This window comes from Saccostrea echinata, unplaced genomic scaffold (assembly GCF_033153115.1).
Source record: "Saccostrea echinata isolate AGI-Se365-2 ecotype Australia unplaced genomic scaffold, CSIRO_AGI_Sech_v1 ptg000025l, whole genome shotgun sequence".
NCBI classification, from domain to species: Eukaryota; Metazoa; Mollusca; class Bivalvia; order Ostreida; family Ostreidae; genus Saccostrea; species Saccostrea echinata.
In genome coordinates, this window is record NW_026889774.1 from 20,660,001 (window position 1) to 20,684,911 (window position 24,911).

Genomic DNA, 24,911 nt, shown 5'->3' on the forward strand with positions numbered 1-24,911 from the left:
GAAAAACGTGTTTAAAAATGTAACATTTTGTACCAAATGACTCATCTAGCCAACTTTCAAGTTCTCTTTTTAGCAAATCAAAATACAATATCGGGAAAATATTTCCCTTTCCTATTTCACAGGAACCCGATACATCAAAAGAATGCTAAAATTTCATGTGACAGATCAATGAAATTTTCACTTTTCAAGTGCGCCCAGATTGCCGAATGCCAATCAAAAGCATACTCATTCTTTATGTATTAAAAGATTCACAAGATTAACTTCTATACACATGTACATTGCACACCGCTTAAAGATATTGTATATCATGTGTAAATTTTAATTTGAATACACAGTCCTTGTAGCAGACAGATAAATGTAATGAATTCTTTCTGATTTAGAAATCTATTACAGAGTAATATATTTCAAAGTAAAACACTGAATGGAGTTCCCTTTTTTTACATTACATGATTGACATTCTGTTACCAATATTATCTCAAAATCCTATATGTAAAACATCACAGGGAACAGCGCAGTATAACAAACACAATTGATGTTCCAAAGACAGCACTATTAGGCTCTGATTTATCCTCACTGGCAAGAGTCTGGGTTTACCATGGATTTCTTTTTAGGTTAGAATTTCAATGCAATTTTCACAAGATATTCCTCAAAGACCTACAATAATAAAATGCAGTTTTAGAAGATCATTCAGAACATTCAACAGTTACAATAAAATTGTTATAACAGTAACAAATTACAAAACAATATTTATAAATCTTTTCTCTGTTGCCAAGAATGACAACCTTACCCTCTCTGCAAACATTGCCCTCTCTTCTAAATTTCAAAGAAAGAAATTAAGATATTTTTATCAAACTTCATGTGCTGATACATATTGTGGAGAGCTTTCAACTTCGTCAACATTTTTTGATCTTGACCTCACTTTTCTAAAATTTGAGTTTAGCTCAGTTTCAAAGAAACTATTCTAAATATTTATTGTAAGCTTCTGCACAGATACATTATTTGGTGAGAATTTATCAAATTTGTCCAATTTTTTTAACCTTGACCTTCCCAATGACCTTTGACTTTCACATTTATTATGTATAAAACCAAATTTTAGAGAAATTATTCAAGATATTTTCATCAAACTTCATACACTGATACAAATTTTCATGTTGCAATACTAATGAACCCTGGGTGGAACATTCATGTCCTATGGACATATCTACTTTTTTAAACATATTTCTGGTTGCATGGTCTAATTTGCTTATCCATTACTAAGAAACCTGTGGCCTAGTATCAGGCACATAGCAAAACTCTTCACTGGCCTACTTGCCTTACTTAAATAAATTAGCAAGACTATAAATGATACAAATCAAAGCAAGCTTAGTATTGCAAATGCAATATATCAATTAATTTTTGTTATGTACATATCAAATTATGAACAAGAACAGCTTATTAAATTATGAGAAAGGACCTGCTTTAGAAACTTGATATGTATTAACCAAAGATGCCTTGAGATGATCATAATTGTCACCATAGCATTTAAATGGCATGCCATGCACATCATTATATATAAACAAGCTCCTGAATATCCAAATGACTTACTAATCTCTTGCTTTTCTTTTGTAATAATGGGAAGACTCATGTTCATCTTTGCAATCCATTTGCACCTATAACTTGTATCGATCCACACCATTATGAATCTTGAGTTTGCTTATTCTTTGCATTGACTCCCCCTGTAAACAATTACAAGTACTTGTATTAATAAATTCATTGACAAATGATGTTAAGAATGAAATATTTAAGTGCTTATAAGCAAGATACTTGAAATAAAAAAAAGACGAACTGCACATAGATACAAATGCATGGGCTAATAACAAACTTACTTGATTCTTTTGTGCATAACTAAAGTCTGTATTAAATTGCATCTCAGAACATCTGTGGGAAACTAGTAAAGGATATGAAACCTACAATATTAAGTAAAATATTTAATTCATAATAATTTAATTAACAATAAATGCACAATACTTATAGTTTTCCATTAATTCCTGTTACTTTCTATACACACATCTTGATTATCTTCTTTAAATTATATGCACTAGTTTATGGTTCAAATAATGTAATACATATAATACAAAAATTTCCATGGAAAATTTTAATTTTCAAAAAAATGTATAATACTGCACACTGTTTACTTATTACACTGTGCTTCCTAGTTATAAAAATAATCGATTCATAAAATGTGATTTTTCACATAGTAATTAAATCACACATTAAGAAATGTTTGTCCCATTTCATCCCTAAAGTCACCAAGATAATAAAATTTAAAAAAAAATACATTTACTCAGTAGTCCCTAGGGAGACCATATATATATCTACACTACAGTGGTTGCATGATTCTTCTTCAAACTCAAAATATTAAATACTAAGAAATAATGGGTTCAAACAAATATATTACATGAAATATTATCTAAAATTTTAACATGTTTTTCCCCCCCAGGTATCTGCAAGCAAGGCCATTTCAAGACAATTAGGAAGAGTTACGTGTGAACGGTAGGCAGGGGATGCTCACTCCTCCATGGCACCTGATCTCACCTCTGACAATGTTTTAGAGGTCCATGTTTGCTCTGCTCCTGATTTGTATTGTTTAATGGACTTTTGAGCTTGAATACTGTTCGTTATTTCCATTTATTATATAGTCTATTTATAGTCACTATATAATCTATACACACGCAATCAGTTCATAACACTACATATTCACTGGATTTGAAGCCATATTCACTGGAGGGTCAGTGCGTGTGCAGCCGCACTGTGACGTCACAATCAACACCTCAAAGAAAGTTGTAAACAACGGTTGCAACGGCCAGAGCCAGCTGTGTATCTGATCAGGAAAAAATGTCAGACAAGTCTATTGCAGGATTATTTTCTACATATTTTGATGTCTTACACATAGAGAAAGGAAAACATGAAAGTTACAACTTGTAATGTGGAATTTTTTTTTTATTTTTCTACGACAGAAGTTCGTAAATGAAAATGGTGTCTTCATACAGTCTTCAATGTCTTATTTCTTCAAGTCCGGACTATATAATAAAACAATTATGGACTCTTTCGGTGGTGAATATGGTTTGTTATTCACCAGAAAAATATCAATATTGACCGAGGCGAAGTTGATGTATAATTTATGAATGCTCAACCCTCGCCCGGCCTACTTATTATAAGTATTGATGCATGGGCAATTTTAGTGTAAAATATTTTTTTCCAGTTGCCTAGCAATATAAGTGACACAATTGATGCAGAAAAAAAGACAACAAGAAAAGTGTATCATACTCAGATTTTGCAGATAAATTATTGAAGAAGAAAATGGTAGCAAACATTTTCCTATTGAATAAGATATTTCCTCCATGTCCTCTGAAAGTGCTATTTAAATATGCAAGAGGCCCAAGGGCCTTAACGGTCACCTGAGTACAACAATTTAGAGCATTCATAAACTGATAAATGAAGCTTTGTTGCCCAATAGCAAGGAAAACAGTACAATGAAAATCAACAAAATAATTGTTCTAGTATCTTTCTATCTGTCCCCCATTTATCATTATGACCATGCAGACTTTTAACAAAATGTCTATATTGTTACTTCTCACATTGACCTCACTTGACCTTTGAAGAACATTTAAAAAGATAAGTTATTTTTGTTTCATTTTTATTCATCTATTATTTCCAAGTCTACCTGATTATCAAAACTATGAAAGTACTTTTTGTATTATACAATAAATGTTCTTGCATAATTCTCTTATTCTATTAACCTTTCAAATACATTATCTACAGTGATTAATTATCAAAGGTGAATGGCAAAGGGGAATAACTTCAATCAGTAGAATACAAATTAATAGAGCCCTGGCCAGGATCAGAACACTTGACTAAATGGTCCAGATGTTCAAAATTCTGGTAAAAATACCTTGCTTATTAAAATTTTTACTCTGTTTGCTTCCAATATGCCCAGGAGCAGAGGAGATTTTCAAAGAAATAATGCATTTTCACTATTTAACACAGCCTTACTCTAACACCAGAACCCATGACCTAGGGTCATGAAAATTTACAAATTTCGAAGAGGTACCCTCATCATCATAACTATGCAATTAGTTGAAGATTTTCAAAGAATTCAGCTATTTTCATTATATAATCAAATAGAGCCCCCCCCCCTTTCAGAGAAACCCCTGGGACCACAAGTTTTAAAAATTTTGTAGAAGCATCCTTGCTCATAATAACTATACACTTGTTTCTTTGCTTTATAACCTGGAGTAGAAAAAAATATTTTGAAAGAAATTATGAATTTTCACTATATAATCAATAGAGCCCCCCCCCCCCTTCACCAGAACCCCTGACCCAGGGGCCATGAAATTCACAATTTTGGAAGAGGCAGCCATGCTCATCATAACTATGTCCTTACTTAGTATACTTCATACCCAGGAGCAGAGAAGAAGATTTTCAAAGATTTAATGCATTTTAACTATATAATCAATAGAGCCCCGCCCTAACACCAGAACCCCTGACCCAGGGGCCATGAAATTCACAATTTTGGAAGAGGCACTCTTGCTCTTCATAACTATGTACTTAGTTAGTTTATTTAACACCCATGAGCAGAGAAGAAGATTTTCAAAGAAATAATGCACTTTCACTATATGATGTATACATCCCCACCCTAGCACCACAACCCCTGACCCTGGGGCTATGAATTTCACAATTTTGGTAGAGGCCTCAATCCTTATTACAATCATGCCAACAGTTTGACTGCTTGATGTCCAGGAATAAAGAAGAAGATTTTTAAAGATTGCATTAAATTTGGGGTTTTTAGCCCCACCCCTCAGGCCCCAGGGGGGCAGGGACCATGAAATTCATAATTTTTGTTTCCCTTCACCCATAATTGCTATATGCCAAAATTGGTTGAAAATGGTTGAGCGGTTTCAGAGAAGAAGCTAAAAATGTTCAAATGTAAACGCACGACGAACGCCGAGTGACTCAGGTGACCTAATAAAAAACTGCAATTTTTGGGAGAGTTTACTACATGTTCCGGTAATTGTATTTGGAGTTAGAAACCTCGAGATTATGACATGAGTCATGTAAAATTTTATTATACTATAGGTAAGTTTTTATTACAGAAATAAGTGCATGTGACTAGATATATGATACACTGTCATAACTGATGCAAAACAAAATTTTGGAATCAATTTCACACTGAGAGTCACATGAATAGTATATATTCTGACAACCATAGGGGCTTGTATTCCGGATTGTTAAATGTAAAATAAATTAAAAATTTTTGTATCTACTTTAAATACACTTTAAAGTTGTTACAGTAAAGATTCTGACACTTTCAGTCAAGAAAAACCATGTTTAAAAATCACGTACCACACCTATATACAGAGTTTATGTATACAGGTGTGGTACGTGATTTTTAAACATGGTTTTTCTTGACTGAAAGTGTCAGAATCTTTATTGTTACAACTTTTAAGTGTGTTTAAAGTAGATTAAAATTTTTTTAAAATTTATTAATCCGGAAGACAAGCCCCTATGAATTCAACGGTAGAGTCTATAACATAACCCAGTCACGGTTTCCGGGAAAATTATTTCCGGTATGGTTTTTTGTAATATAACGCATATTCGATCCCGATGCAATATAGTTTTGTAAACACTATGGTGTGTGGTAAATAATACGATCAATAGCCATAATCGGAGTCTTAATATTAGGACATTCAGGCGAATGAACGATTTTCACGAAGGTTAGGGTATTAAATAGTTACAGTGTATAACATGATAAATTAATAGATTGCGTTTTCATGGCCTGTTAGCCACTGGTAGAACTAGTGACCTATAGTTAGTATGTGTGTATACACAGCAGAAAAGACTTGAATTTCTCAATAATTATTTTTTACGGTAATCTTCCAAGGGTAAAAGGAATCCCGCCCATAAAGACAATCACGTACAGTGAAAAAACAATAATCCCTAACTTGTTGACCTGCAGTTTTACAAGAAGTGATCATTCTTAAATATGACCCATTAGGTCACAGAAAAAAATTTCCCAGTTACAAACCAACATAATCTAGTCTTTGAACAACATAACCTAGTCACTGTGAAACTTAACTCAGTCACTGGAAAACCTAACCTAGTCACTGTTCAACATATTATACTCAATCAATAACATAACCAATTCACTGTTCAACTGTGAGATAATGAACACACATACACTGGGAAACCTAACCCAGTCACAGTTCAACATAACCCAGTCTCTCAATAGCATAACCCAGTCACTGAAAAATATAACCCAGTTACTGAGAACCAAATCCCAGTCCCTGAATAACATAAACCAGTCACTGAAAATCATTACCCAGTCACTGAGCAACATAACCCTGTCTCTCAACAACATAACCCAGAGAGAAACATAACCCAGTCACTGTTTAACATAACCCAGTCACTGTTCAACATAACCCAGTCACTGAGGAACATAACCCAGTCACTATACAACATAACCCTGTCACTGAGGAACATAACCCAGTCACTGAACAACATAACCCAGTCACTGTTTAACATAACCCAGTCACTGAACAACATAACCCAGTCACTGTTCAACATAACCCAGTCACTGAGGAACATAACTAAGTCACTGAGGAACATAACCCAGTCACTGAGGAACATAACCCAGTCACTAAACAACATAACCCGGTCACCGTTTAGAATAACCCAGTCACTGAGGAACATAATGCAGTCACTGAACAACATAACCCAGTCACTGTTTAACATAACAGAGTCACTGTTCAACATACCCAGTCACTGAACAACATAACCCAGTCACTATACAACATAACCCAGTCACTGAGGAACATAACCCAGTCACTGTTTAACATAACCCAGTCACTGTTTAACATAACCCAGTCACTGTATAACATAACCCAGTCACTGTTCAACATAACCCAGTCACTGAACAACATAACCCAGTCACTGTTCAACATAACCCAGTCACTGAACAACATAACCCAGTCACTGAACAACATACCCAGTCACTGTTTAACATAACCCAGTCACTGAGGAACATGACCCAGTCACTATACAACATAACCCAGTCACTGAACAACATAACCCAGTCACTGAGGAACATAACCCAGTCACTGCTTAACATAACCCAGTCACTGAGGAACATAACCCATTCACTAAACAACATAACCCAGTCACTGTTTAATATAACCCAGTCACTGAACAACATAACCCAGTCACTGTTTAATATAACCCAGTCACTGAGGAACATAACCAAGTCACTGTTTAACATAACCCAGTCACTATTTAACATAAGCCAGTCACTGAGGAACATAACCCAGTCACTATTTAACATAAGCCAGTCACTGAGGAACATAACCCAGACACTGAACAACATAACCCAGTGACTGTTTAACATAACCCAGTCACTGAGCAACATAACCCAGTCACTGTTTAACATAACCCAGTCACTGAACAACATAAACCAGTCACTGTTTAACATAACCCAGTCACTGTTTAACATAACCCAGTCACTGAGAAACATAACGTAGTTTTTGAACAACATTACCCAGTCACAGAGAAACATAATCCAGTCACTCAACAACAAAACCTAGACACAGAGATATATAACCCAGTCACTGAACAACATAATTCAGTCTCCAAGCAACATAAACCAGTCTCTGCGCAACAAAACCCAGTCACAGAGGAACATAACCCAGTCACTAAGAAACATAACCCAGTTACTGTACAACAAAACCCATCATTGGGAAACCTAACCCAGTCACAGTTCAACATAACCCAGTCACAGTTCAACATACCCAATCAATGAACAACAAAACCCAGTCACTGTTCAACATAAACCAGTCACTGAGGAACATAACCCAGTCACTGAACAACATAACCCAGTCACTGTTTAACATAACCCAGTCACTATACAACAAAACCCAGTCACTGAGGAACATAACCCAGTCACCGTTTAACATAACCCAGTCACTGAGGAACATAACCCAGTCACTGTTTAACATAACCCAGTCACTGTTTAACATTACCCGGTCACTCTTCAACATAACCCAGTCACAGAACAGCATAACCCAGTCACAGAACAACATAACCCAGTCACAGAACAACATAACCAAGTCACAGTTTAACATAACCCAGTCACTGTTCAACATAACCCAGTAACTGAGGAACATAACCCAGTCACTGTTCAGCATAACCCAGTCTCTCAACAGCATAACCCAGTCACTGAACAACATAACCCAGTCACTGAGGAACATAACCCAGTCACTGAACAACATAACCCAGTCACTGAGAAACATAACCCAAGCATTGAATATGAATTAATGTGCATAATTTGGTCTCCATATATAAGGCATATATACAAAAGTGGTAAGGAAAATAATTTATTTGACACAATCATTATTTGGAACATAAACTAATGTTAAGCCTTTTTCTAGAGCTCTGCTCCCAATTTTTATACAAATTGGGTTTAGTCACTGAGGAACCTAAAGATAAAAATAACATAGATCAATTAATCCTAGGGGAAAAAAATTGCCACACAATATTAAGACCATACAAATGTATTACAGGTACTGTTTAAGAAATAATGCATGGTTGCACAAGTGTTCCTTTTAAATTATACACCCAAATCCAATGGTATGAATTCTGCATGTGAAATTCATTTCACTTGTCAGAAAAACAAAACTTTATTAGATATTTTCAAAGTCAAATTACATCAAATTTTATCAAATTCTTCCTACATTTGAACTAATGTTTCTAGTAGGAATTAATGATAAAACAGTCTGGGACTGGTGTGGATTTGATTTGAATGAAATCACAATTATTAGAGTTTATGAGTTCATCTAGAGTAACCAAATACAATTGATCAGCCCTGACAAATATTGTAAGTTCAACATTGTTGTCATATAGCAATTGATGTAGAACATCTTTTGCAATGCTATCACAATCGAAATATTCCAATATAACAAATTTGCAAACTCAATCAACCGAAACATAAATTTGTTATTTCAATGGATAGAGAAGTTCTTCAGCTTCTCTATATGTTATGTTCTTGACAACAGAAGCGATAATGATTCTTGCTTCTACAAGCAATACATCCTTAAAGTATCTAACTCCTTCATTCAATCTCTGTCCTGTCCTAAAAGAGAATGAAAATAATTAAGAATAAAGTTGTCTATGGAGATCAATCAAATCAAGAAAAAATCAGACGTGAATTATGATTAAATTATGGATATGAAGAGACATATGGTTTACTTTAAAAGTTAACAATTTAGTTACAAAGATAACCCCTGACTGACTTTACACAATATGCCTCTCCATTTTCTTCAACAAGGATGAATAAAAAAAATATCATACTCATCTTCCAGTGTTGCCATAAGCTTTCCATTATTGCAGTTTTTCAAACTAAGGTAATATCCTGGAGGACTGAAGAGACCACTAAAATCGACAAATTTTTTTAATTAAAAAAGTACAATGAAGAATGCTGAACATGACTTAGTTGTCTTTAATTTGTTGAAAAGGGGGAGTGGAATTACCTTGGTGCAAAATGTGTGCTTCTTTTATTTGATATTTATAAACAAAATAAAATTTTCACAACTTTTGATATCTGCCCTATATAATCTTTATAAGAGGAATATTATGTGTGAATGAAATTTTCCCCTACAAACAGTCTCGCTAATATGCAAAAATAAAGTTATCACCAAAAAAAAAAATTATTTACAGTACATACAATATTCTTTAATGGGTACATTATGTCTACCTCTTGAAATCAATCCTTAGTAAGCAGATGTACTGATGATATATGTCTAGAAATTTATTTATAAATCTTAGTCGGACTTATATGAAGTCTTGACGACAATTTTCTTAACTCCAAGAGTTAAATATTCACAAAGCTCTAAAGGTGATAGGTTAAGATTCATCTTCCGTGGTAAGTTTATATAGCTATAGAATAGCAAATTAAATTGAGGTATAAACTTACATGAGTGTTTTTGGTTTAAACAAGCCAAATTCTTTTAAAACAAGAGCACTCATTTCAGCCCATCTCTATTGGAAGGGAAAAAAAAAATAGGCAAATAAACTTGTTTCCTTCTCTAACACACACACACACACACACACGCTCATATATATATATATACAGTCAAACCTCGTTATCTCCAACTCAATGGGACCGAGAATAAACTTCGAGATATCTGAGGGTTCGAGATATTGGGGGTAAAATACTTAAAATATTAAGTGCTTGGGACTTCCAAATCACTTCGACATATCCATAAGATTTGAGATATCCGTGTTCGAGATACCGAAGTTCAACTGTATATATGAGAAAGACTCTGTTCAATAAAAAAGAAAACAATCATGTTATAAATCAGTATCCATAACAACACCTGCACATGAGCAAGAATATGCAGGACTAGCCTTGTAAAATACATTGTATGCTTATACATTAAAATCTACAGAGAATACATATGGATGTTACCTCTTTATGAAAAAGTTTATTTCTTTCTTCCATTCCTTTCACAGAGTTATTCATCACATTATGGTCGGTCAAGTCATTCCTGTCAATCCATCGCATATATCTCCAGTGTGGTTCATAACACCTGTAAAAGGAATATTATAACACTCGATCAAGTTAATTTAATTTTAACCAGTTGTTACGGTACATCTTGTAAACCAAAGTGCATAAAACAGTGTTAAACTACAAAAGACATACCATAAAATCTCTTTAATTTCCAATGACTGGAATCTCATTTTATTGCCCATAAATTCAATGAAGACAATTTAAAAGTAAATGGCTGCTTTCAATGTTTATTATTTACCTCTTATCACCCTCTTCTAATTCCAATATTTCCTTCAGCTTTGTTTTGATGTCTTTTGCAAACTGTTAAAATTTTTAAATAATTACAGGAATTTTTTCTCCTGAAAATCTCTCTGCCATAAACAGGTAGTGTTATAGAACTATTACTAATCACTTAGAGCAGGCTATACTATCCCCTTTTTCACTCTAATCTTCATTGTTGAGCTTTTATATATATATCATGCTGTTTATATATCTAAACATCAATTCTTAATAAATTTCTCTAACTTGACCTGAAGATTGAGTCAGTTTCAAAAAGTGTTGATAGGGATTCAGAAAACTGATCAGAAAGTCAGATCACACCATATGATTGTGTGAAATAAACAGTAAAATTGAGTGATAAATAAGACAGAATTAAATTCTGAACCCAGGGCTGTTAGATAACCATGCATGCAACAGCTCTGATACTAAAAATTACCAGAGTTGCTATATTGTAGCCTTGTATGTTTCCTGTTCCCTTGTTTATGGGAAGATCCATCCTTGGCCATTCGCACAAAATGTAAACCAGTTTCATGGACTGTTCAGTCTATATATAAACAAAAAAATGTTAATTTTTCATGAACAATATAGACAAACCTTATTGTTTAACTTTTATGTTAAGTCAAATTTGATTGGTTTAAAAACATTTGTTAAAAAGTACTGCTACCCTCCACGTAACATTACATAGCAACGGTGACATTGCATGACGACGGGTTACAGTGCAAAATTGGGCAGAATGTATGCCCGTACCGTTTACTGTGGGTTCTTTTTTTAAAATGCTTTATTCTAAATAGATTTGGTATAACAAAGGAAAATATTTACATTTTTAAGGTTATCCCTTGAAAACCATTGCTTCCTGGTGTCCATCATGCTATCTTTAAACTATTTACATTATAAAAACTAGAGGCCCATGGGCCACAACACTCACCTGAGTAACTTTGGCCATGCTGTTCTTCACCAGACTTTCCCCAATGTTATACCTATTGTGGCCCCACCCTACCCCAAGGAGTATGATTTTAACAATTTGTAATCTTCACTACTCCAGGTTGCTTCCACATAAATTTCAGCATATCTGGCCCAGTGGTTCTTAAAAAGGAGATCTCCAAGGATTTTTTCATATATATTTCAATGTAAAAATTTGATTCCTGTTGTGGCCCCACTCTATCCCTGGGGATCATGATTTTAACAATTTAGAATCTACACTACTCCAGCATGATTCCACGAGTTTAAGCTTTTCTGGCCCAGCGGTTCTTAAGAAGAAGATTTTTTAATGACCCCACCCTATTTTTGCCTTTTCTTGATTATCTCCCCTTGTAAGGGGGTTTGCCCCTTATTTTAACAATTTAATTTCCCCTTCACCAAAGGATGCTTTGTACCAACTTTGGTTAAAATTGGCCTAGTGGTTCTTGAGAAGAAGATGAAAATGTGAAAAATTAACAGACGGACAACGGGTGATCAGAAGAGCTCACTTGAGCTTTCAGCTCAGGTGAGCTAATAATACGTTTTTAGGGTAACATGTGAAATTGTTATCCCTTGAAAACCATTGATGACCTCAGCTTTGCATCAGTCAGCAATGGTTTTCACAGGATATCAATTTAATGTGTTACCCTAAAACATCATACATGTTTTATTTTTATAATGTAAATAGTTTAAAGATAGTATGATGGACACCAGAAGAATTTGTTTCATTAGAAATGCTCATAGGAATATTTAATGGGTCAGGTGACATGGAAAGTAACCAGAAAGACATTGGAATGCATTTATATACTAAAGGTGTGAATTGCATGTATATTAATTATTATTATTATACTCACTTCAGCTTTTACACTCTTGTGCAACAAGGCATTGCATTCTGATATCTGTTCTGAAGCTTTCTGTTTAGTGGAAAAAATACGATGAATTAATGACTAGTACATTTAATAAGAATTTTCATTTGTATCATCTATATCGCTATGACCAAAATACAAGGGTTGTCCAGTAAAATAATAAAATGACTAGATTTAAAAAAAAAAAAAAAAAAAAATAAAAAAATAAAAAATCAGCACTGCACTCTTAAATTTACACTACACTCATTAACACAATAATTTCTTAAATATACATACACAACTCTAGCAATTTTTATAAAGATATATGTGTAAATATGGCATTATATGTCATATATATGGTATCACCTTACAGAACATGGATCATATCGTCAAAATGTCTTAACAACCTCAAGTTTCATTAATTTTGATAATCTGCTTAAAAAAAAGTGGATCTGCTTGCATCAATACACTGGATTTTCATTCATTAGATATGCAAGGGATTAATCTCTCTTGAAGTTTTGCATTAGCCTGTTATCGATGTACTTACAAAATTTAACTAAAGAAGCAATCTGACAAACCCGCCATTTTCTGATAGTATGTGTTGACAGCATCTTTCATTACTGCCTGAGTTACTACAACTGTTTACTCATATATGTTTTGGTCTGTGACTATAAGTCCAAAGTTCTGCTTAAAAAGTTCATAGGCCATTTTTATATCAAAGATCAAATAATATTCTATTTTTTCCCCTCTGCTTATATTGTTAAAAGGTCTGAAGAAAACATTTTTGGCAGTTTTTGATGAAAAAAAAAAATATTTGGATGAAAGATATTATAATGGGTAAACCTCATTTCCCTCCTAAAACACAGATTTGTTTATCAATTTAAAAAAAATTATCAAACCTAGCTCTACATAATCAAAGGGAATTGCTTTCTCTTATAACTGTGTATACTTACTGTAAGAACTGTAGAACTCTCTCCCAAATGCCTCACCTTTGAACAAGGCACATATCTAAAATAAAAGAAAAACATATTTACCTACAAAAATGAAATGACAAAATAAAACTGTATGTACACATGCTTCTAATAATTCTGTGTATATGCAAGTTAACATTTAACCAGTGTCTAATAATAAATTAAGCTAATTGAGTGAAATCAACCAAAAACACACACACACATACACCCTACACACAAACAACATATTACCGATCATTAATACAAATCATACACATAAGGTTTACATAAAATGGTTTATGAAAATAAAAAGTAAATACATTGCATATAATCACAACAAATATAGTTAATGAGCATACTGAATTTTGTGCCTGGTGCTGAATTCAATAAATTCCAAAAAGGGTGCTTTTTATAAGTTACATGCTTGTATGTTTACTAAATATCATTATTAGTACTGATAACATGCAATAATATTTAGTATGAAACTTTCATGTACATGTATATGATTGAATTTGGAACATCTCAAAGATTCCCATTTATAAACATAAAAGGATGAGGGAATCTTTGCAATGGTTGTTTGCTACAACTACTCTGTAACTCAAACTGCTGAACTTATTGCAATTGCTTATAAAGAAGTCTAAACTAAGAACTTTTCTATTTCAATGCCCATGCTGAAACTTTTGTGTACCTTCCTCTAATATCTGAGTACAAGAAAGATGTTCTCTTTCTTTTCTGAAAAGTAATTGATCAAAGATGAACTTTTTGTGTACTGGCCTTCATTATTACCTAACCATTTTATAACTGTCAATAAAACCGTTATTTAATTGAAGAATATTGGCTTTGCAGGACAACTGTAATTGTTGATTAATTAATGACAAAGATGAACATGCACACTTAGGTATTCATACGTAAGTTCTACAGAAATAAATTAGTTTAACATCTCATTGACAACAGAAAAAAGCTGTTAAACAAAAAAGTGATTTTACCCCAAAATTGTTAAAATATTTTTACCTTTTTGGGGTCTTTCCTCAAATTATATTCTACAGAGATCTGAAATCATTTAGCATGTCAAGTTAATAAATATATTGTGAATTTGAGTACAGAAATATATGTGTGACATATAAAGAAAACATTTTCTCAAGAATATCTCTTTCAGATCCAATTTACCATTTCCAAGTAACTTACAATATACAATGTTCAGTGACTGGGTTATGTTGAACAATGACTGGGTTATGTTGTTCAGTGACTGGGTTATGTTATACAGTGACTGGGTTATGTTCCTCAGTGACTTGGTTATGTTGTTCAGTGACTTAGTTATGTTTCTCTGTGACTGGGTATGTTCCTCAGTGACATGGTTATGATGTTCAGTGACTGGGTTATGTTGTAAAGTGATTGGGTTGTGTTAAACAGTGATTGGCTTATGTTGTGTAGTGACTGCGTTATGTTAAACAGTGACTGGGTTATGTTAAACAGTGACTGGCTTATGTTGTTCAGTGACTGGCTTATGTTGAACAGTGACTGGGTTATGTTAAACAGTGACTGGGTTATGTTGTTCAGTGACTGGGTTATGTTGACAGTGACTGGGTTATGTTCCTCAGTGACTGGGTTATGTTGAACAGTGACTGGGTTATGTTCCTCAGTGACTGGGTTATGTTGTTCAGTGACTGGCTTATGTTGAACAGTGACTGGGTTATGTTCCTCAGTGACTGGGTTATGTTGAACAGTGACTGGATCATGTTATACATTGACTGGGTTATGTTAAACAGTGACTGGGTTATGTTGTTCAGTGACTTGGTTATGTTGAACAGTGACTGGGTTATGTTCCTCAGTGACTGGGTATGTTCCTCAGTGACATGGTTATGATGTTCAGTGACTGGGTTATGTTGTTCAGTGACTTGGTTATGTTGAACAGTGACTGGGTTATGTTAAACAGTGACTGGGTTATGTTGTATAGTGACTGGGTTATGTTGAACAGTGACTGGGTTATGTTCCTCAGTGACTGGGTTATGTTAAACAGTGACTGGGTTATGTTGTTCAGGGACTGGGTTATGTTGAACAGTGACTGGGTTATGTTAAACAGTGACTGGGTTATGTTCCTCAGTGACTGGGTTATGTTAAACAGTGACTGGGTTATGTTGTTCCCCAGAGAATGGATATAGCCCGACTGGTCTAGTTCTCATAAAATTAATGTGAAACCCTAGACAGTGGGTTATCCTTCTCAGTCCTCATCTTTGCCTCATTATTAGTTTATTAGATGTAGAATAAATAATGCATACTTACATCTTCTCTTGCTTTGCTTTGTTTCTTTTGGTTGTTTCTTTCGTCTCTGTCATATCCCTGGTGACATTCCAAGATTTTTTTGCCCATAATAATGAAAGGGATAGCATCATATTCTATATGGGGTTCAGCATTTTCCTGTGTGTCCACAAATCTGATATGGGATTTATCAATCTCTCCTACATCTACAGTAATTGCAAAAGAATTTTCAGTGTAAATTGGTATTAACAAATGTGAATCTGAAAGGGGGGGGTTACTTTGAACAAATACATAAAAAATTTCTAAGTTCAACTTCTCAACTTTTCTGGAGAATAAGTTGAGAAGTTTTTAAAAATGTTTACAACACCCAACACACCAACAACACAGACAATGGACAAACTTCAATCACAAAAGCTCATGTGAGCCTAGAATGGGGATGGTTACCCTCTTACTTGTTTGACCCATGTGGTTTCGACATAAATCCATGTTCGACACAAGTGATTTCGTTCTGAAGCAATTAATTAACACTTGCAACAGTTTCACATTTTGTTTTTGTCTACATAGGATTTTTTTATCGACAATGCATATTTTAATTATTAATTTAAAAGCTATTATGTTATCAATATACAGCTACCCATGTACTTACCTGTGAGCAGGTCAAAACCACTTAATAGGTCGTAACCATGCAGGACAAACACGGAATCAAAATGTAACCACCCGACACCATGAGTCTATGGTTCAGGTGAGCTTAAAATTGTTACAATAATGAGAAGATTCAAGAAATTATTTTGCTGAAGTTGCATTTAAAAATAAAATATTGCAACAAGACCTTACCAACATCCTTTCCAAATTGTATGGAACTTTTTAAGCATCGGAACCTAGAGGAAGTTGCATAATCGTACTCCTGTAACAACTTGTACAATTTTGTGGAAGATGTCACATACCCAGATAGTGATGTTGATCTTACATCGAACTGATCTTTCCAAGTGTCACTATGGATAAGGAAAAAAAATAATAATAAAAAAACAACTGTTAACACTCGACTAAATTTGGCACCCTCTCTCTTTGAATCCGGGTATTATCAGTGATTATATCTTTACAAAAACTTATCCAGGTGTTGAGAATTTCTTGAATACCGCATATTCACTATATCATAATTATCTTCATACAACATTCTTACCTTGTTTCTTCGTCCATTTCATACAGTTGCTGAGATGAACAGATGAAAGGATAACGGCATTCAATACCTCGAACTTTTCCTTACTTGGATTTCCCGCCTCAATGTCACGAAAAATACAATCGGGTTCGGTATTAAATAAAATAGTACATTTGAAAACCATACCGGAAATAATTTTCCCGGAAACCGTGACTGGGTTATGTTATAGACTCTACCGAATTCAACATGTCCAATAACTTACGTATTTTAAAAGAGTGTTGATAAAATGGGTAGGCAAACCCGGGCCGGGGCAAATTAAAATCCGGGGCTATTCGAGATTTTTTAATTTTCTTCGCTAATACTCCACCAATCGATTTGAAATTTTCAGATTATGTTTCTTAAAGGTTTTTGAGTATTCGTTGTAAATATCACCTTGAAATACACAGGATTTTGGATTTTCTAGGCGATTGTTTATTTCCTAGTTGGTAAAATGGGTAGGCAAAATCAAGACGACGTTTTACGGTATTTTTAACTTATGGGTCAATACGTCAATATTATTGTGGGTTTTCCCCATGATTAACACGGCATATTAACTATAACTAATGAGTTGTACATCACAAACTTCTAAAACTATGCAAAATTTACGCATTTTCAGAAAAACCGGGTCATTAAAACCGGATCCGATCACCCGGAGCAAACCCGAAAATTCCGAAAAAATGATAGCGAATTGTTCGTATCTAATTTAATAAATTAGACTTCAAATCATTGCAGTTAAAGACCTGAAGAAGTATGTCAGTTTAGGACACACAGAGAATACTAATAGCCGACAGTACAGCAAACAATCTCTATTACTATGAGGCTCCTGAAGGAAATTTTATAACTTACTACAGGTCCGGTACAATCTCTTGATTTAGCTATATAGCTAGATTTAGCTATATAGCTAGATTTAGCTATATAGCTTTATTAAGCTATTCAGAATAGCTTGATTTAGCTATTTTACCATACTTTTTTCTTAATGCAGTGATGATATTCAACCTTGAACTCTTTTGAAAATAATGCATGTAAAAATCACTCATCAACATGATCAAATTGGGTCTCCTTAAGAGAATTTGTACTCAAAGTTCTAAACGTTTTGGGGCTATATAAAGCAATTGATACAGTTACTTCTGCAATGAAATTATAAAGGAGGCCAATTACGGTCAACAAGATAATTGATTGGTAATAATTCAGTACAATGAGAAGCAATCATACTTATCCACGCCTCAACGCACACAAGGTAGTGTACAGTTACTCAAACAATGGAAATACATCTTTTGCTTAAAAGTATTCAAATGCTGCAATGTTAGAACTATCTTTGATTTCAGTTGTTGTTTTGATAGCCCATAATACATATATATATATGAATAGTCAAATACTTGCGACTTTTTCTTCATTTCTTACAAAAAACATTTTTCTGAAAAACTGCATATAAATAGCTTTATCAAGCTATTTTGAATAGCTTAATAAAGCTAAATAGCTATTTCAAGCTATATAGCTAAATCAAGAGATTGTACGTGCTGGACCTGTTTAAGGCTTGTCCCGAGACACAGTTAGATTATTCTAACTACAGTTTTTCCCTTCTTCAATACTGTGGTAAAATATTTAACAACACCCTGAACAACATCAATTATTTAGTATAATATTTAAAAACATTGAAAAGCCCTATATTTTTATAGCTCAAACAAATTTTTCTTCTTCCACCACGTGGAGGCAATGTAAACAAAGGACGATAACTCTAGATGTTTCTCACTTTAAGTGTTTGAGGCGAAAGAATGCCAGAAATAAAGACTAAATGAATCAATTTTTATGTGCAAAAGAATGTTAAAGTGAATAAAGATAAATAAAATGAGCTATACTTACGTTAAACGCATAAATCCAAAACCACACATCCAGTTCCTGTCTAAATCTTACAGGAACTGGTGCAGATTTCGTACAGTCTCGAGGCAAGGTCAACAAATCCCCCCCCCCCTAGTTTTTAAGTGACAAAGATACAACAACAAAATCAATTATTTATAGTCAATCTTTTGGAAGAGCAGTTGAATTTTGTCCGACAAAAGTGTTTTTACAAGTAGGAGAGAATGACATTTTTTATGTATCAGAAATCAAGTGTTAGGAATATACAAAAAATTATCGAAAAATTGTTAAGAAATGAGTCAGTTCAAAAAATATTTATTGGGAGTCTATTTAGGCAAATGATTTGTGGAACCTTGGATCCAGGAAAGTACAATTCTGCAGTTTTTGACATAAATAACGCCCTTCGAAGAAAATATGCTAATTCTCAAACTGTGATATTTATTATGGAGATGTAAGGGTTTAATGAATTCAAATAAAACATCTGGCTTTGAACAGAGAGGCAACGGAGATTTTTTAGTCGACAAATTCAATTGCTGCTGATCACATAATTTTGAAACATGCATATAGACTAAAACTCAGGTTTGAAAAATTCACACTTATGAAAGAACTTCCAGGCTTTCACATATATTAATCTTTATGTGAATTGTTCAAATATTTAACAGTGAACATTGAGCTAAACATTTGTATAAGCAGCATATCAATTTACCTTGATAAAAATAACTCAGAATAAGCATAATTTAATTTCATAATTTTTTTTTTATTATGACAACATGCATGCTGAATAAAAAGACATATGAAATCAAACTTTAAAATGTTTTATGCACATGTATTTAGTTTATCCTGCGTTTGTTTAGCGGTCACCCAAGTTTTTCATTATTTAGTTGAAAATCAAAGGGGACTAACTTCTCTCAAAGTAATGTGAAAATACCCTACAAAATCAATTGTGCATTTCCACGGCATCAAAAACCCTGACCCTGTGGTTATGAATTTTACATACCAACACCCTTGCTCATTACAACTTTTCAATTGGTTTGCCTGCCAAATGCCTACAGAAGGGAGAATAAGATTTTCCAAAATTTAAGGCATTTCACTATATGATCAGGAGAGCCATGCCTCAAGACCACCCTTCTCCCCCAGTTTTTGCTTTTTCTTGATTATCGCTGCTTCCAAGAAGGTATGGTCCTCTAATTGAAGAAACTGAATTCCCTCTACTCAAGGATGCCTTGTGCCAATTTCGGTTGAAAATTGATGTTCTGGAAAAAAGTTCAAATATGTGAAAAGTTTACATTGACAACAAAGGACAAATTTCAATCAGAAAGGCTCACTTCACTCTTTGCTTCAGGTGAGCTAAAACAAATGAATGCTAAAAATTACTTCAAACATGCTTTTAAAATGTAAAAATTAACTAATTAAGTTCTCTCTGGACTGCAAATCTCAGGATAGGGAAATTTGATATAGATTGGCAATAATCTGAACGGATGAAAGGAACTCCTCGCTTAACAAAGCACATGATCCTGAGATGAATTCCTGCACTGCCAGCTTAACCAGATGAGCAAAGGCCTAAGGCAAAAGTCTGTCTACCATTGCCAACCCGCTACTGGACTTTATGCACAAGATATAGGTCCGTTTCTGAGTGCTTCTGGGGTTGCACACATGAAACGAAAAAACAAAACATATTAAAGCATCAATCACCCTCATTACTAAAGAAATGAATGATAATATTTAAGAATTTTTTACTACAGGAAATGCTAATCATAAATTATCCATTCAATATTCTAACTTTCTAAGCTGTATATTTTGCTTTCATAATCAACAAGATGTTCAATAAATTAAGATTTCTTCTGCTTGAAGCCTTTTCTAACTTTATAACCTAATTTAAGATTAAATTCAAAGATTAAAAGAATAATTTCACAAAGCACTTCATTTATTCGAATTAGAGTCTCGTGAAGATTGTTATTTGCATAATATAAGTGACTCCATTAACATGTGTAGTGAATATCAAGACTAAAGTTTTACCATCCTTTGTCTTCAATTTGATTCTCCTCCCAAATTATTGCAATGGTGGCATTCTCACCCTCTGCTGGAATCCAAGCTGACCATTTACCCTGCATTAAAACACACACAATCCCGAGCTTACTTTGACCTCAATATCAAAAGGAATCTTTTGTAAGTCATAGGTAATGATTTAAATCTCACATTAAAGCTAGTTTAAGAAGACTTTTAGAGATATCATTTAGAAATTCAGGTATTATATATGTATATATACATATATATATTTTCAATTGCAAATGTTTTCCTTTGTTTAACACTATTTGAACAAGACATACTACATATGTAGTACTTAATTCTGTATACAAATAGGTTTGTCATATGACCATAAATTTTAAATTGTCATAAAGGATTGACATAATTTTACAGTGATGTCATAAGCAGTCAACTTGTTCACACATTCAATTTATGCTATTGAAGTTTGAAAAAATAAATCATTTCATGGATTTAAAACTATAGTGTGCAAACAATTGTTATAAATCGGTCCAGAATGTAAAAATAAGTAATAAGGTATCATTTTAAAATTTTTATCATGATGTAAATACGAGTTGGTATATGATCAAATCCACCATAAAGGATTTGATCACATGACCAATCCATATTTACATTATGATGAAAATTTTAAAACAATGCCTTTTTCTTAAGTATAACAGATAGACTGACAGACAGATGGATAAACCCATATTAATATGCAATGCTTTCAATAAAATCATGTGACAATTAGCTGATTTTAATGGCCTTTTCAAAGGTATTGCTGGCAAAAAAGAACCATATATTAGACATTATTGAATCTCAATTCAAATCATGTTCATAAAAAAGATTTATAATATCATGATGATACTTTTTTTTGAAAATGATCATCAAATTGTCTTAAGTGCAATAATTTCATTTTTAAAATAGCATCAATAAATTTCTAAATAGAAAGCAATTGGGTAATTTCTATAGTAATACTCCACTATAGATGCCAAAAAATTATTAATATGTTACTATATAATTATGTACCAGTAATATGTTTTAATAATCCAGCCTTGTATTTTCCCCAATTTTTAGATATTGGATTGAATTTTTATGCCCCCGGATCGAAAGATCCAGGGGGTATATTGTTTTTGTCCTGTCTGTCTGTTTGTCTGTTTGTCCGTTTGTCTGTTTGTTTGTCTGTTTGTCTGTCTGTCTGTTGTCAACTTTAACCTTGCCCATAACTTTTGATTGGTTGGAGCTATGACTTTCATATTTCACATGTGTATTCCTTGTGACAAGACCTTTCTTTGGGTACCATCATATTTGACCTTTTGACCTTGACCTTGGAGTTTGACCCACTTTTGCAAAAATTTTATGAGACTTTAACCTTGGCCATAACTTCAGAACAGTTGGTGCTTGGGGTTTCAAACTTCACATGTGTATTCTTTGTGACAAGGCCTTCCTTCGGATACCAACAACTTTGACCTTTTGACCTTGACCTTGGAGTTTGACCTACTTTTGAAAAACTTCAACCTTGGCCATAACTTTTGAACAGTTGGTGCTTAGGGTTTCAAACTTCACATGTGTATTCCTTGTGACAAGACCTTCCTTTGGATATCAATCACTTTGACCCTTTGACCTTGACCTAGGAGTTTGACCTACTTTTGAAAAACTTCAACCTTGGCCATAACTTTTGAATGGTTGATGCTAGGGCTTATATATTTCACATATGTAATCCTTGTTACAAGACCTTCCTTTGGATACCAACCACTTTGACCTTTTGACCTTGATCTAGGAGTTTGACCTACTTTTGAAAAACTTTAACCTTGGCCATAACTTTTGAATGGTTGATGCTAGGGCTTTCATACTTCACATATGTAATCCTTGTGACAAGACCTTCCTTTGGATACCAACCACTTTGACCCTTTGACCTTGACCTAGGAGTTTGACCTACTTTTGAAAAACTTTAACCTTGGCCATAACTTTTGAATGGTTGATGCTAGGGCTTTCATACTTCACATTAGTAATCCATGTGACAAGACCTTCCTTTGGATACCAACCACTTTGACCCTTTGACCTTGACCTAGGAGTTTGACCTACTTTTGAAAAACTTTAACCTTGGCCATAACTTTTGAATGGTTGATGCTAGGGCTTTCATACTTCACATATGTAATCCTTGTGACAAGATCTTCCTTTGGATACCAACCACTTTGACCTTGACCTTGACGTTTGACTTTTATTTAAAAAACTTTAACCTCGGCCATAACCTTTGAACAGTTGTATCTAGGTCTTTCAAATTTTACAGGTGTATTCCTGGAGACAAGACCTTTCTTTGGGTATCAACATTTTTTATCTTTTGGCCTGGATTTTGACTTGCATTTGAGAAACTTTAACCTTCACCATAAGCTGCCATACGGGGGCATCAGTGTTTCACAAACACATCTTGTTTTTTCTGTAAATATACTTTCTTTCTTTATTGAATAACTTTAAGCCATACGACCCATCAGCATAAGCAAAATGAACAATAATTGTGAACACATGGCGAGAGTCTGCATCTGTCCAATCTAGGATGAATTGAATTCATATATTAGTTGCCTTTGAATTATGAGAGTAAACTGTGCTTTGTAAGTTGTGATTTGGATATTTTAGCAACTTACATCAAAGGAGAGGTTTTTAGGTCGACATAGTCATTCCCTCCATTACAACTGTTTGCAGAGTATGCAAAACTCCAGCTCAGTATGAGGACCTGGAGAAAAAGGCATAATTCATTAATATGACAATTTTTAGTGAACTAGTCTTGGAGCAATAGGTCACCATTCACAGAAAACTGGATTGAAGAGATTCCTGTGTTTTGATTAAAATGTTTGTCAATTGCTATGATTATTTTACCAAAAATGGATGAAATAAGTTCATTTTTTTATTAGCAGCAAGTGAATACAAAAATTTGAAAGGTGAAAAATTTACATTGTACTTTGTACTTGCCTATTTATCTTTACATGAACTTGCCAACATTGAACCTAGTAAAGGGGTCCACATCTATGGTAACATACATGTATGTTACGTCTTCAAAAAATAAAAAGAAAGAAATAAAATTTTAAAAAAATATAATAAATGTTATTCCTCAGATTGATACATGTAACTAATATACATGTGATATTACTTAGTTCAACAGCTAGTGTCAACATTGAATTATTTATTAATAAAATAAAAAGAGATAAAAACAAAATTATTCATTGCATTATATATGTAAAACACTCTTTTGCCAGATTTTTCACCAAGAATTCTTTCCTAACCCTTTCTTCTTCCCCTTTACATCATCCTAGCTTTTTACAAGCCCATAGTTTGGGGTTGTGTGTGTGTAGGCCTGGGGAGGGGGGAGGGGTCATCTTCACTCTTTTTGAGAAAAGTTAAGACATATTTTCACTATGTAAATTTTCATTTAAAATAATTCTCCCCCCCCCCCCCCCACACACACACACTCAATAGGATTTAATACCTGTATTGTTTTCAATAACAAATATATTTAACGTAAATAAGAAACGATTTTACTGGATAAGAAGTAGGAATTATTCACTTACAATCAGTCTAAGAAGAGCACACATTGATTGATTGAGCTGGACCCGGACCACTATTAGATTACATATAGACTTATATAGTAAAAACACGTGTTCTATTTTGTTTGTAATATTTTTATAAAGGAGTATTCAATAAAAAACAAGTCAGCATGTGCTTAAACAATCTGTCCATTACACATACATAATAAGAAAGGGGGGTGTTCATAGGCATTTTTCTTCTGTATTAATAAATTTGTGACGTCATGTTCTTTAATTAGCTATGCACGATGAAAAGAAGTGTAAACAAGCCTGATGTCCGACCTCTGACGCGATAATGCAGCGATCTGATTGGTCAAAATTAACACACCCACATAAGAAATGGATCGGTGTATTACTACCCAATTCAATACTCATCTAAGTGCATAGTTTATCCTTTAA

The 24,911-nt window shown here is 33.7% G+C and overlaps 1 protein-coding gene across 1 annotated transcript; it reads right to left on the reverse strand.

Moving 5' to 3' along the window:
• Nucleotides 1-9,020: 9,020 nt before the first annotated feature.
• Nucleotides 9,021-17,060, reverse strand: LOC133192940 (uncharacterized). Its single transcript, XM_061328944.1, has 8 exons — nucleotides 17,044-17,060; nucleotides 16,698-16,855; nucleotides 15,888-16,069; nucleotides 11,292-11,399; nucleotides 10,836-10,897; nucleotides 10,496-10,616; nucleotides 9,379-9,459; nucleotides 9,021-9,160 (listed from the first exon to the last, which is right to left on the reverse strand). Exons 1-7 carry the CDS (start codon nucleotides 17,058-17,060, stop codon nucleotides 9,427-9,429), a joined length of 681 nt encoding a protein of 226 aa, XP_061184928.1. The 3' UTR covers nucleotides 9,021-9,160; nucleotides 9,379-9,426.
• Nucleotides 17,061-24,911: the final 7,851 nt, after the last annotated feature.